At 40.5% G+C, this 14,716-nt stretch overlaps 1 protein-coding gene across 6 annotated transcripts in view; it reads left to right on the top strand.

The window, feature by feature from the left end:
* slc44a5b (solute carrier family 44 member 5b) overlaps positions 1-14,716 on the top strand; it is a 41,026-nt gene that overhangs the window by 15,124 nt on the left and 11,186 nt on the right. For 2 of the 6 annotated variants that reach the window (XM_020607052.1, XM_020607051.1), the window contains exons 2-13: positions 3,399-3,447; positions 8,453-8,526; positions 9,459-9,521; positions 9,835-9,919; positions 10,173-10,257; positions 10,377-10,490; positions 11,367-11,427; positions 11,515-11,638; positions 11,797-11,841; positions 13,236-13,319; positions 13,680-13,792; positions 14,049-14,180. In XM_020607052.1, coding sequence (XP_020462708.1) covers positions 3,399-3,447; positions 8,453-8,526; positions 9,459-9,521; positions 9,835-9,919; positions 10,173-10,257; positions 10,377-10,490; positions 11,367-11,427; positions 11,515-11,638; positions 11,797-11,841; positions 13,236-13,319; positions 13,680-13,792; positions 14,049-14,180 — 1,029 coding nt within the window. The remainder of the gene's footprint in view (positions 1-3,398; positions 3,448-8,452; positions 8,527-9,458; positions 9,522-9,834; positions 9,920-10,172; positions 10,258-10,376; positions 10,491-11,366; positions 11,428-11,514; positions 11,639-11,796; positions 11,842-13,235; positions 13,320-13,679; positions 13,793-14,048; positions 14,181-14,716) is intronic. The other 4 variants (XM_020607056.1, XM_020607055.1, XM_020607054.1 and 1 more) reach the window with 3 other exon arrangements.

Raw genomic sequence — 14,716 nt, 5'->3', positions numbered from 1 at the left:
GGTATGGACAGTGAGTTGTACTTCTTAGGTACCCCTTTGTTCATCACGCCTTTCTGCAATTCCGATAGTTGGCCAACTTCTCTCCTTGCTGCCTTGATCTTGGTCTCCAACCTCCTTCTCCATAGAGGCTACTGCTCCTTATAGCCTTTGTGGAACTTATAGCCCAAGCATCTCAAGGCTCATATATACGTCATGTGTGAAGAGCAGAAAATTCAGAAAACTTGCTGTTGAAATTGTAGTACAAGTACAGGACAAAACTGTTGGTACCCTTCCATTAAAGAAAGAGAAACTCACAATGGTTACTGAAATAATGTGAAACTGACAAAAGTAATAATAAATAAAAATTTACTGAAAATTAACTAATGAAAATCAGTCATTGCTTTTGAATTGTGGTTCAACAGAAGCATTTTAAAAAACAAACTAATGAAACTGGCCTGGACAAAAATGATGGTACCCCTTGAAAGGATTGAAAATAATTTGACCATAGGGACATGTTAAACTGAAGTGTGTCCTCTAATTAACATCACAGGTGTTTTCAAACTTGTAATCAGTCAGTCTGCCTATTTAGAGGGTGAAAAGTAGTCACTGTGCTGTTTGGTATCATGGTGTGTACCACACTGATCATGGACCACAGAAAGCTAAGGAGAAGGTTGTCTCAGGAGATTGGAAAGAAAATTATAGACAAACATGTTAAAGGTAAAGGCTATGACCATCTCCAAGCAGCCTGATGTTCCTCTGACTACAGTTGCTCATATTATTCAGAAGTTTAAGGTCCACAGGACTGTATCCATCCTCCCTGGACGTGGCCACAAGAGGAAAATTGATGACAAATTGAAGAGATGGATAATGCGAATGGTAAGCAAAGAGCCCAGAACAACTTCCAAAGAGATTAGAGGTGAATTCGAAGGTCAAGGTACATCAGTGTCAGATTGCACCATCCGTCTCTGTTTGAGCCACAGTGAACTTCACGGAAGACGACTGATTAGGACTCCACTGTTGAAAGCAAATCATAAAAAACCGAGAAGGGAAGTTGCCAAAATGCATATTGACCAGCCACAAAGCTTCTGGGAGAATGTTCTTTGGACAGATGAGACAAAACTGGAACATTTTCTGGAGTGAAATGTGCTGCCCATTGTCAGAACGCTTGGTCTCAGTTGCAGGTCATGGGTCCTTCAACAGGATAATGATGCAAAACACACAGCTGAAAAACACCCAAGAATGGCTAAGAACAAAGCATTGGACTGTCCTGAAGTGGCCTTCTATGAGCCCTGATCTAAATCCTATTGAACATCTGTGGAAAGAGCTGAAACATGTAGTCTGGAGAAGGCACCCTTCAACTATGAGACAGCTGGAGCAGCTGGCTCACGAGGAGTGGGCCAAAATACCTGTTGACAGGTGCAGAAGTCTCATTGAGAGCTGCAGAAATTGTTTGATTGCAGTGATTGCATCAAAAGGTTGTGCAACAAAATATTAGGTTAGGGGTACCTTCATTTTTTTGTCCAGGCCAGTTTCATTAGTTTGTTTTTTTTAAATGTTTTTGTTGAGCCACAATTCAAAAGCAGTGACTGATTTTCATTAGTTAATTTTCAGTAAATTTTTATTTATTATTACTTTTGTCACTTTCACGTGATTTCAGTGACCATTGTGAGTTTCTCTTTCTTTAATGGAGGGTTACCAACAATTTTGTCCACGTCTGTACATATATATATCTGTGCTGTCTTTCCAGTGCCTCTGTACTGTCTTTCAGCACAGCACAGAGGCACTAATCCTGGCAGCACAAGAACAAGCTCTAAGTACAAGATCAATACAGGCCGGGGTCTACCAGGCAGGACCCCAGGTGTACTGTACTAGTACACACTGTACTATGGTGTCTTTGATATTGTAACCCCTACCTATTGTGTATGGTGTATAAACATGACCAGCACAAACACTGTTTCAGCAGAGGCAAGAGGAGCAGTCAACATAAAATAAAATGATCGATAAAATCAGTGTTCACTTTTTCCCAACAAAACGGAAAGTCAGCCATGTGATGTCACTTCTATGTGTTGTCACTGCTGATTGCGTGTGTGAAAGTGTGTGAGTTAGAGGCATAAGCACAGACACGCACAGACAGTACTTGTTATTAGGGTAAATGTGTTAGTTTTGATCATTGCATTGGATTTGTTAATCAAAAAAGCCTTTTGTTCTTGTTAAATTCAGAAGTTGTGCAACTTTTTCATGTACATAGTAGTATACTCCTTCCTCACACCTACAGAAGTAAAGCTGGCTTTGTCTGTCTCTCAGCAAGATCAGTTTGGGAAACTGGCAGATGGGAGATAGGTCCACTCATGCTGCCCCTAAATCTGCCCCAGCTGCTTGGAGATAAACCGTGTGTGATGATTAATATGTTCTCGGGAACATGTCATACAAGTAGTTGATGATGAATGCAAATGCATGTGCACCATCGAATTTACAAACACACACACAGTCACCGTTAGTCCCTTGGGTGGCTGGTCGTTCTTGCAACAGTGGTTCAGTATTTAGTCTGCTGGGTCAAAACGGGGAATCCTCACTGTGACCCAGATAAGCTGTTTGGCTTGTTGTTAAAATGATTTATTATATTTCTGTGTTAGCTGCATTGTTTTGGCTGTCATTGCTCCCAGTGGCAGATCTAGACAATTTTGGGTGGTGTGGCCTGTCTAGAGCACAGACTCAGAGAGGGGTGGTGCAATTGAAATATATCTAAAAACTAAATTGTACCCCTAGTTTTATGAAATAATAAACCATACATTATTAAGAATCAGAATGTTTACTTTGTGTAAAAAAAAAAAAAAAAGACACACACATAGTGCTTTGGCTGTGCTCCTAATTTACTCCTGGCTGGGGATATCACTGCTGCACAGTGGTTCCCCCACAATCATGCCAAGTGCTCCACAGCAACAGAATTGGAGAAATGAATTCAAATATCATGCTGCATGCGTGATAGAAAATTAAAAAAATTTGACCAATATCAAATATAAAGCATCAGAAAAAAATGTTGCTGTATTTAAGACAACAGCTTGTCAGTGCTTTTCAATTTTCATTCTCTGATAAGCATCACATTTTGACTCTGGCAGGGGTGGCACTGGGTGTGGCCGATTAGGTTCTGGGGGTTGCCAGGGATGGCACTGGCCACACTCTGGATCCCCCATGACTGCTTCATCTTAGTATGATTGTTCCTTTTCCTCTCAGTCCTGCTAGGACACCTGCGCTGTGAAATGACAGTTTGTCAGTTTGTCGTGGCCAGTTGAATAACACAGCAGGTTAACTTGTGACACTTTGCTTTTGTATGGTCTCAGCCTAATGAAACGCTACTCAAATGTTATTCTCCAGGTCTCATCTGACTCAACTGACCTCACCATGCTGTTCTTGTCTTACAGGTGAGCCGCGCAAGTTTGACCCAAACTTCAGAGGACCTGTTCATAACAGGTACTATACATACTCAACATCACCATTATTACAACTATGTTTCCAAATCTGTGGGAAAGATTTTGTCATCACACACTGAAGATAGTTAATAACAAAAAAAAAATGGAATTTTATTTACTAACATTAAGGCAGGAGTCTTAGACACAAATAGGACTTCGTAAGAATTTTTTTTCTTTTGTAATTTGGCTGAACTGATCCTTTAACTACTGGTCATTATCTTCCAACATCTGACACTTCATGTGTATTGATTTAACCCATTATATAAGCTGTTAGGCACATATCCATGTCCGAGCACTTGATAGACCGATCATTAGTCATCCTGCATTAATTAAGATCATGGCAGGCCAAGTGCTGGCAGCTCACTCCCCTCCACCACACAGATCAATGGCCATAAGTCAAGCTGGTAGCTGGAGCTAGCCTAGTGACATACATCATTAACCACCCAGATACCCCCCAAAACAGATGTAGGTCACATATCACTGGGGCTATTGTAAGGAGGTAGTGGAATGTCTCTGTTTGCTCAACTAGCAGTGCAGTAGCACGACTCCTGATGAACTGCAATCTACTGTCTGTAGTTCTGTACATATTGCAAACAGTTTTTGCTTGCATCAATTTGATTTGAAATGTTCACTCCAAAATAGTGTTTAGAAGCCAGCATGTTTATGATGTGATTGATAGAAGCAATCTACTTACAGAGTGCTTCAAACATACTCAAAACATTGGCATTTTTTAGATTAATATTTTTAAACAGTGCAAAAGGATGTTTTGTTCAAATTTATATGAAACTGTAAATTTTATGATTTGGGTGCTTAAACTGAAGTTACTTGTCAAAAAAAATGTAAACAGTTGGTGGAGCTTAACAAATGTCGCCCCCTGCACTTACTACAGAAACACAATTTCCCTCTAAAAATGATAAATGGTATTTTTAAAATGAAGCGAAGAATTGAAATGAAAATGAAGAGCAGACTTTTGCAATAAAGCCAAACCCCATGATGTTGCCTCAGGGTTTTCTTGATGATTTAGTAATTTATGAGGTAATGTAGTCTTATCTCTTTCATGTTCAGTGTCACAAACTGCTGTGAAGGCATGTTTCAGTCCTGTCCCACCTCATCCAGCCTGTTTCACTACTCCAATTGGGTGAAGGCACCAAGGATACTCTGATGTTTCTGTGGCTCAGAGGCTTTTTTTCTTAATGGGAAGTGGGAGAGAATCACCTCTGTGGTTGTGTTTTCATGCAAGCACAATGCCTAAATGAAGGAACAGTATCTGTGGTTGTTGAGTAGCCCTCTACAGGCCAGATACTGTAGAAGGAGACACCCTGTAGTGTTAATTCAGACTGACTCCAGGTGTACTGTAAATATAATACATAGATACTGTCAGTGCGAGACACATATACACAACTGCACAATTGCGATAATGCCTTTATAGTGTTGTGTCACAGAGTGTGGTTCATTATAAATGTGCACTCACAAAGTTGACTATAAATCAGGTGCTCTCTCTCCCATCCCAGCATGTGTGACAATTTTTCTCAAAGAGGCCTGTGTTTGTCAGGAAAGCTGCTCACTTGAACCACTGTTGGCTCTTGTGACCATGAGAAATATCCCTTTTTTGTGTGCAAATCTGGTGCTCTAAATCACTGGTCCAGTTCATGTCTATTACCAAGCACGGACAGTCTGGCAGATTCACACCAGTGGCACCCACACTTTTCTGTGGCACTGCTGCCATCTGTGTCACCTTTCCTCCCACTGCATAGCAGCCATACAAATATAACAGTGACACAGAAGTTTCTCATTGCACGGACAGTGCTTCCAGTAATGTTTTTTTCTTCAGCATATTACACAAGCAGGGCAATGCTTTGCTCCCTGTGTATGTATGTGTAAGTGACATCTGAGAAGAGGGAGAGAGACCTGGAGGAGTCTGAATTGATTTAGGGTTTGACTTTCTTGGGTATCTGACTTGCAGTCCATGTAGCCTGCTTTTCAGAGATAAGAGGACGAAGAAGAATTGTTTTCCCTCTCCTCACTTTGTCAGCTTCTCTTCAGCACTCACCTTTGCATGCTTCAGAGGTGACTTTGTATTAGCAGTATGCTGGTGTGTTTGCACTTTGTCTTAATAATGCAGTCAGGTCTGTATGAGAGAGATGGGAAACAAGACAGATCTACAGCAAGTCATGTTAAAGTGGAGGAGAGGCAAGGTCAGCTTTAGACTCTCCCCTCATCGCATGCTCTAATCACCCACGATGTATGGCAAAGTGATAGATAACTTATCTACCAGCTAAAGGATTGAGAGGAATTCAAAGGCAAGGAATGCAAGAATTGCTGTGGCAACCCACATATTTCTTCTGTTCATTCTTTTTGAATGAAATGAAATGGTACTCCCTTGTTTCTCTTTGGTAATCATCTGCCCTTTATGTGCATTGATGCACACAAAGGGCATAAATTCATCATAAAGGGCACATAAAGTGCTGTATAGAACCATGTAATAGTGCTGCATACAAAACAAGTACAATCTATTCTTCAAAGAATTCCACAGCCTAGACCTCCTTTTGACCTTGGCTGTGCTCATCTGGAAGAAAGAGGAGGAGGGTTGAAGAGATGAGGGTCAGTTGGTGTAGCATGCGGTGTCAGGAGGAGGATCCACATGTCACTTACAGTCAGGGAAAAAAATTATTTGAACCCCAGCTGATTTTGTAAGTTTGCCCACTAACAAAGAAATGATCAGTCTACAATGTCAATGGTAGGTTTATGTGAACAGTGAGAGACACAACAATAACAAAAAAATCCAGAAAAATACATTACAAAAAAAGTTATACATTAATTAGCATTTTCTTGAATGAAATAAGTATTTGATCCGCTATCAGTCAGCAAGATCTCTGGCTCCCAGGTGTATTTTATACAGGTAACAAGCTGACATTGGGAGCACTCTCAGCTCGTTACCTGTATAAAAGAGACCTGTCCACAGAAGCAATCAATCGATTATTTGCAAATGGAAGAAACATATATTAACTGCCAATCTCCCTCGGCCTGTTGCTCCATGCAAGATCTCACCTCGTGGAGTTTCAATGATAATGAGAACGGTGAGGAATCAGCCCGGAACTACTCGGGAGGAACTTGTCAATGATCTCAAGGCAGCTGGGACCATAGTCACCAAAAAAACAGTAACACACTACGCCGTGAAGGACTGAAATCCTGCTGTGCCCGCAAGGTCTCCCTGCTCAAGAAAGCACATCTACAGGCCCGTTTGAAGTTTGCCACTGAACATCTGACTGATTCAGAGGAAGACTGGGTGAAAGTGTTGTGGTCAGATGAAACCAAAATCGAGCTCTTTGGCATCAACTCAACTCGCCGTGTTTGGAGGAGGAAGAATGCTGCCTATGACTCCAATAACACCGTCCTCACCGTCAAATATGGAGGTGGAAACATTATGCTTTGGGGGTGTTTTTCTGCCAAGGTCGACAGGACAATTGCACCGGATCAAAGGGAGGATGGATGGGGCCATGTACCGTTAAATCTTGGGTGAGAACCTCCTTCCCTCAGTCAGGGCATTGAAAATGGGTCGTGGTTGGGTATTCCAGCATGACAATGATCCAAAACACACAGCCAAGGCAACAGAGGATTGGCTCAAGAAGAAGCATATGAAGGTCATGGAGTGGCCTAGTCAGTCTCCAGACCTTAATCCCATAGAAAATCTGTGGAGGGAGCTGAAGGTTCAAGTTGCCAAACATCAGCCACGAAACATTAATGACTTGGAGAGGATCTGCAAAGAGGAGTGGGTCAAAATCCCCCCTGAGATGTGTGCAAACCCTGTGGCCAACTACAAAATGGTAAATGGACTGTATTTATATAGCACATTTTTCACAGTGTGTTGCGCTGGCCAAAGCACTTTACAGGAGATCATACACCATTCACCCATTCACACACCGATGACGACAAGGCTGCCACACAACGGCGCTACTCAAGCCACCGGGAGCAATTCAGGATTCAGTGTCTTGCTCAGGGACACTTAGGCACGCGGGGAGACCGGGAGTCAAACCACCAACTTGCTGGTCAGAAGACGACTTGCCCTACCTCGTGAACCACAGCCACCCCAATACAGGAAATGTCTGACCTCTGTGATTGCCAACAAAGGTTTTGCCACCAAATACTAAAGCACGTTTTGCAAAGGGATCAAATACTTATTTCATTCAAGAAAATGCTAATTACCTTATACCCTTTTTTTGTAATGCATTTTTCTGGATCTTTTTTGTTATTGTTGTGTCTCTCACTGTTCACATAAACCTACCATTGAAATTGTAGACTGATCATTTCTTTGTTAGTGGGCAAACTTACAAAATCAGCTGGGGTTCAAATAATTTTTTTCCCTGACTGTATATGCTTGTCCACTGTGCACAAGTGAGTTGAACTTCGTATGATTCAAGGCACAAAGTTTGAATATTTTTGAAAGAGGGATAAAAAAGGGGTTTGGCTGACAGCTTCTTTCAAAATGGAAAGAAAAGGAAGAAAGCTTGTTAAGGAAGAGACAGTGAAGAAATACTTTGAAAGTGGCTGAGATGTTGCTTTAAACTAGCAGACTAAAGCAACTGTGAAGAGAGGGGCAGTCTTCAAATAGCTATGTGTGCCTGTGGGACAGGATTCAGAGACTCATTAGAAAGTCTGCAGAGCTCTACTCCAGCTTCTCTGAAAACACAGAATACAGATGACACCTCGTCATGCCTGGCAGCACACACTTCTAAGATATACTGTAGAGCTCAAAGTCACTGGCCATACCATACAGACGCTATGTAATGATACCAAGAACAAAATTGTTAAACACACTATAATGCTTTCTTTCCTTGAGTTGAGGTAAATTTCCTATTTCTCCTGACATCGCATGACTAAATGTGTCAGATTTTTACACAAGGGTTTGACAACTAACCTTTTCTAAATACTGTAATCCTATTTTCTCTCATGAACTTGGTTTCCCAGGTCCCACATCTCTTACTTGTTCTCACACGTTTGTTTCCCAGGAGCTCCACTGATGTGTTTTGCTGTCTTATCTTCATCATTGTCATCCTTGGCTACATTGCTCTTGGCACTGTGGGTGAGTTTGACACATTGCTTCTGATCACACACAGTTTCATAATGACACACAGCCACACACATTCACACAAACATGGATCTGCACGACAGTGGGGATATGCTCTGTCCTGGAAGTGTAAATTGCTCATTTAGCCTCTTCCGCCTGGGCGTACAACACAAAATCTCTCACTGTTGGAATGAATGGAAAGTTTGTGTTTTTACAGAATTGTTGAGAAATGCAGCTCCTCCAAAGAATGGGCTATTCTTTAATAACTGGGAATTTTGCTAGAACAAAATTCTTGTATGGCTCACTCTAGTAGTGACTTGATGATCATGCTAGTAGAGCTGTTTTGTGTCTGAGTCGAGTTTTTGATTGGCTGACCAGAGACATTTTCAAATGTTCTTGAAGCCCTTTGATTCATTCAGAGTCCACATTGTCTACAGCTGACTGAGGCCATGCAGTCTTATGAATCTTACCATCAGCTCTCCTATTCTTTCTTGTTTTTTACATCTGTTTTTCTATTATCCTCTCTCTCTTTTTCTTATTTCTATTTAAATTTTCTCCCATTCTCTCCTATTTTTATATCTTCTGCTCACATTTTTCCACTTTGCCACTTTGGCCCCTTACTCGGACAAAAACCATAGCTTTTTTTATACACCTGATCACACATTTCGATTCCCATTAACACACAAGTATGACATACATCACAAATTAGGGGGATATGAGGTCCCAGTGCACCAGCAAAGTGTCGTTCCTTGCCAGCTTGTTGTCAGTGGAGTCACGTCTCAATCTGGGCATGGGAAGGACTTACTGTTTCCCAATCATTTAAAAAGGGTAAAAGCCATGACAATGGACGTGACTTCGAATAGACACTGACTTGTCTGCAGTCAGCAAAAGAACTTGGTGTGTTTTCTGTATGATTTTTCATTTCCATCTCTCTTGTTGTGTCAAAGACCTTTCTAGACTGCCTGTGTTTGCTGCCTCACATTCAGAGCAGTCCTTCATCAGCTGGCAAGGTGAAGGGCCTCAACAAATTAAGCTGAATTGGCTTTTTGTTTGTTTTTTGTGTAGCAGTTTCTTCTCAATTAATATTAATTTATGCAGTTGTTGTCTTGTTCTTTGTGTCATTACATGTGATATAGGACTGTCTTTGATCCACCTTTATTTTAATAATTTATGCAATGGTAGCAGATCATTTTTTGTTACATAAAAAGCTGAAAAGAAGGGTATGCCTATTGTATTTCAGTAGGAAGGGCATAGGTTTGTGCGTAGTACAGCTACATGTGTTAAAATCCTTGTAGTTAAAACAAATAACTGATATGTTTTCAGCCTGGATCCATGGTGACCCCAGGAAGGTCGTCTATCCAACCGACAGCCACGGTCAGTTCTGTGGCCAGAAGAACAGCCCCAATGCGTGAGTGGCAAAATATCTGTTTCTTAAATTTTTCTACAGTGGAATCGAAATTCTCTAACTTGTCTGTCAGCGTTCTATTGTTATGTTTACGCTGACAAAAGCCTATGGCCACTGGAACTGATTCGTGTTTAATTATGGCACCATGTGTGTGCGCATTAAATGCTTGCTGTAACAACAATGCGCAGCACTGGACTGATTTGTCAATGTTTCGAATCTAATATGACACCTCTCCTTTCTTCATTTGTTTCCACAGAAACAAAGCCATATTATTCTACTTCAACATGTTGAAATGTGCCAATCCTGCAGTTTTAATTAACCTCCAGTGCCCTACAACCCAGGTAAGAGACTGATTCAAGCCCTCTGTAGCGAAACATTTTACAATACTTTATGTTCCTCCATGCTTTATTATGCAAGGTTTATGGGCTTTCTCATTAAGAGGACTTGTTGCCTCCCTCAGCTCTGTGTCTCCAAGTGCCCTGATAGATTTGCCACTCTGCTGGATGCATGGAATACCAAAAACTGGGTATATTACAAGCAATTCTGCAAGCCGAGCTTCAAGAATGGAAGTAAGGTGAGAAAGAGTAGTTAGTGGTCTGTTTTTTTTTTTTTTTTCCGCATGTGTTTTGCTTTTAACTTCCAGTTTATCACTTCCTTCAGGCAGATCTCCATGTTTGCCCCCATTATTTTATTCAGGAAAAAGGGTTATTATAAGGTCTAAATTACTAGAATTTAAACTTTGTTTGCAATTTTATAATCAGAATCATGTGTTGAACACGAGGAATTTGACTTCGGTTGGCTCTCAGTGTGCATGTTCTTTTGTAAAGTCTTATGTTGTTTACAAGATAAGACTGAGAGAACACAAAAAGAAAATAATGTGCAAACAAGAAAATGAATGTGTATATACACAGGTTTAAGATAGATATATACAAAGGTATATTTTCAAAAAAAAAATCATCCTAGTATAGCTTTTAATCATAAAAGTTATTCATCCTCACATTCTGTCAGTTTTATCTGTACAGTCATAATAATGAAGAGCTGATTTAAATGTGCTCAGAGAGACAGCCGGAAGTGAGCTGGCAGCTACTGATGCACATCGCAGCCTTGTTCTGTCGGCTGGCGGCACTTAGGTGACGGTGACGTTGGTATTTTGGTGTGTAAGATCCTGAAAGTGTGGCGGTGTGTGGGAGCACCTAACAGCTCAGTCATATTGACTTCCTTTCCCACATCATGTCAAGTATGACAAAGTTACATCATACAAGATTCAGTCCAGCTCTGTCATAGCTGACTTCTTGGTCTTATTCAGAAGTAGTGATATTTGTATTGCCTACGCTATGATTGCTGAAGTAAGGCCCTCCAATTACCCATCAAAAATATTTTGTTGAAAGAATTTTTAGTAATAAATCTGTTGTTTTATGTTATTTCAGTCGTCTCCTTTATTTTTTGTCAGTCACCTGTAGAAGTCATACGAGATGAAGACTGCCCATCTATGATTGTGCCAAGCAGACCTTGTAAGTGACTGTGAAAAAGTGTAAACACGTAACATTATTTGTTTGGTAAGCCACTAAAACTGAAAACTTTTTAAAACTGTGTTTCAGTCCTTCGGCGGTGCTTCCCAGATTTCATTACAAGAAATGGAACTTTAACTGTAGCCAACCAGACCATCTTCAAAGATGGTGAGAATAACAAGAGAAGTGTCAACGACCTCAGAGATGCTGCTACGTAAGTCCCACCTCCCTGCGATGTAAATCGTTGGCCTTTTGTTTAATCATTTATACAAGTGGAAAAGTCACATACATTGAATTGAGAACTGGCATGTTTGCTGTGGTAAAATAATATGCATAATTATTTACTCTGTAAAACTGTTATACTCTCACTAGGGCTTCCAAATCTACACCCAGAGAGTTCTGGACAGATATTACAGGGTAGGATAAGTCGACATGTTAATGATGCCCAGGAATGTGCTGAACCACATTCCAAGTTATCTGCATGTTTGCTGCATGAAAATATAGTTTTAAGATCAGCAGTAGAACCTCAGGGGTACTTGTAAGCTAATAATGGCTGCTTTGTAAATCTATGCTAACAACACGCTTAATGGGCTGACATCGCAAACCATGTATAAGCAGCAAAATCATGTATTTAAACCAGTCAGCTAATATTATAAATGCATATTATAATGTGCATTAGTACTTAGTACTACTAGTATTAGTACTACTTCTTTTTGTGTAGTCAAGTAACTGCCATTCAGCAAGAAGTGGAATGGTCTCAGAAATGATATATTTCAGCTTTTTAACTTTGCCTCCATTGTAGCCAATAGCTTTGCATAGACTAACCCCTGGCATCTGGGCTGTTCATCAGGAATCTTTTTCCCTCACCTTGCAATAGCAGAGCACACTTAGGACAGATTATTAAAACAGTTTGCAGTGTAAATGTTCTTATTAACATCAAGTCAGTCTTCTGTGGTACTTTCTGAATTGCTGTGCACCCTCCTCCCTCAAATAGAATAGACAGTAATGTGGCACCCCCTGGTGGTCAGTATCTTTGCTCCTATAAACTAGATTTGAATTCAAGTTTGCGTAACAGTGCTGAAAATGAGTAACTCTTGGACTTGGACAGGGCTTCAATGACCTTTAAGTAGCTGAATTATAGCTCTTCGTCATGTGTTTGGTTCACAGGAATGCTAGTTTGTCCTCTATCCCTCCTCTGACTGTACGTGAGAGATTTATCTGAGTCACAGAACAGTGTGTCTGTGATCAAATATTAAAGTAACCATATCCTGGCATTGCTTCCAGTCTTGCAATTTAACTTAGCCATCTGTTGGTGTCAAAGGAAATGAAGCTTTTTACCTGAAGTGAGAAACTGAATTCTAGCTATCCTGTGCCACCTCAGATAACCATTTAGTTTATCACATGCGGGTTTCTAGTTATTATACACTTACTGTATTTGTACATTGATCAGAAATAAACGGGCTCCTTTTCCAACACATCCATTACTATGTGTTCTTCCAGTTTGTAACATGCTGCCATACAATTTTCCACCATACCATAGGAGCTATTGTTCAAAGGCCCCTTAACAATCTGCATATGAAGCTTAAAATTTTCTTCCAAAATTTCATAACTCAATAAGTGGCACACAGCTGAGATCAGCAAATGCATTCATCTTTATTTTGCAGCAAGAGCTTTAAAGATAACTCACATGTCAAGATGTTTTTCAGAAACCCTTGCAAACCTGCCACAATCCCCTCTGTGTTCTTATTAAATCCTTTTTTTTGTCACCTCATTCCTACCTTTTCCCGTCTTACCTTGTTACTCCATCACAGAGGCATCTCCAGTTTGCTGAATGCCAAAGAAGTTGGCATGAAGATCTTTGAGGATTATGCAAATTCCTGGTACTGGATCCTCATGTAAGAGTGGCTGTGGCTTTTGGTGGTGTTCATGTTTTCACTACTCTTTGTGCTTTCTTTGTGTTCTTTGGTAGTGAAAATTCTCCAACCTGTCAGTGAAAGTAATGATGAAACTGAAAAAATGATCACCCTGTTGCTGTCATATGCAAATGTATATTGTATGTCCTTCCTGCTTGAAGCCCCAGATAAGTGCTATTTGCATACCATCGTACTAAGTGATTTGTTAAAATCTAAATGAATTTCATTATGTCAAAACCCATCCGTTATCTGAATTGTATATCAATCTGTAAGAGCTTATTTGCAAGCACTAGTCACTTCCCAGTAAATACAGTATGTGTGTGTGTGTTGGTGTTGTTGCAGTGGTCTGGTGATAACCATGGCAGCCAGCCTGGTCTTTATCCTGCTGCTACGCTTCACTGCTGGTGCACTCCTATGGATCATTATCTTTGGTGTTATCACTGCAGTTGCCTATGGTTAGCATGCACAAAGGCACCTTTTATATATTATGTTATTATACTTAGCACAACTATTGTTCAAAAAGCTAAATAATACAACTTAATATTGAGACATCTTTGTGTGAAGGCCTTGTTTTGATTATATTTAGCACATGTTGGAGATAATACCCACTTTTTTTTTTTTACATTTGGTGTCCTTTTGCTGTGAGCGCTTCTGTTATCGTGGTAAACTGTAGCACATTTCGATTTGTCATCCCTTCTCTCTTTGTCTCAGGTATCTGGCACTGCTATGGGGAATACAGGGCTCTGAGCAAGAAGTCCAGTGCTAATATGGCCATCTCTGATATCAGCATTCACACAGACTTCACCATTTACCTTCAGCTCAGCCAGACATGGCTCATCTTCAGTATGTAGTCATTCGCTATCATACATTTACTTCACACTTATATGACACATCAACTAGTTGTTCACATTCAGTGTGGTTTGCAGTGTAGTATTTTTAGTGTTGATTGTCCTGTTAGAAGTTGAAACCCAAACTTTTATGGCAGTAGTGCAGTACTTATTCCAGTGGGCTTTGCAGAGCCCCAGTTATAAGACCAATAAAGAGCTGTAGGGATGATGTATTTTTGTAGGCCAACCCAGAAGTTAGCATCGCCCTGGTTCCCTTGACAGAAAGTGCATGGGATTTTTTATAGGCTTTTTGATTATTGCAGAAAATAAGCTCTTTGACAAATTACGGTTTATAACACCAACACGTTTTGTTCAACCGAGATAATCTTCACAAGTGAACACAACTTTTATGATTTTTGAAGCCCAAAGAAAATCCATCCATCCATCCATTTTCCTCCGCTTATCCGGGACCGGGTCGCAGGGGCAGCAGTCTAAGCAAAGATGCCCAGACTTCCCTCTCTCCAGACACTTCCTCCAGCTCCTCCGGGGGAA

This window comes from Monopterus albus, unplaced genomic scaffold (genome assembly GCF_001952655.1).
Source record: "Monopterus albus unplaced genomic scaffold, M_albus_1.0 scaffold83.1, whole genome shotgun sequence".
Taxonomy (NCBI): Eukaryota; Metazoa; Chordata; class Actinopteri; order Synbranchiformes; family Synbranchidae; genus Monopterus; species Monopterus albus.
The sequence above is the reverse complement of the archived record's forward strand: the minus strand, read 5'-3'. Positions and strand labels throughout refer to the sequence as shown.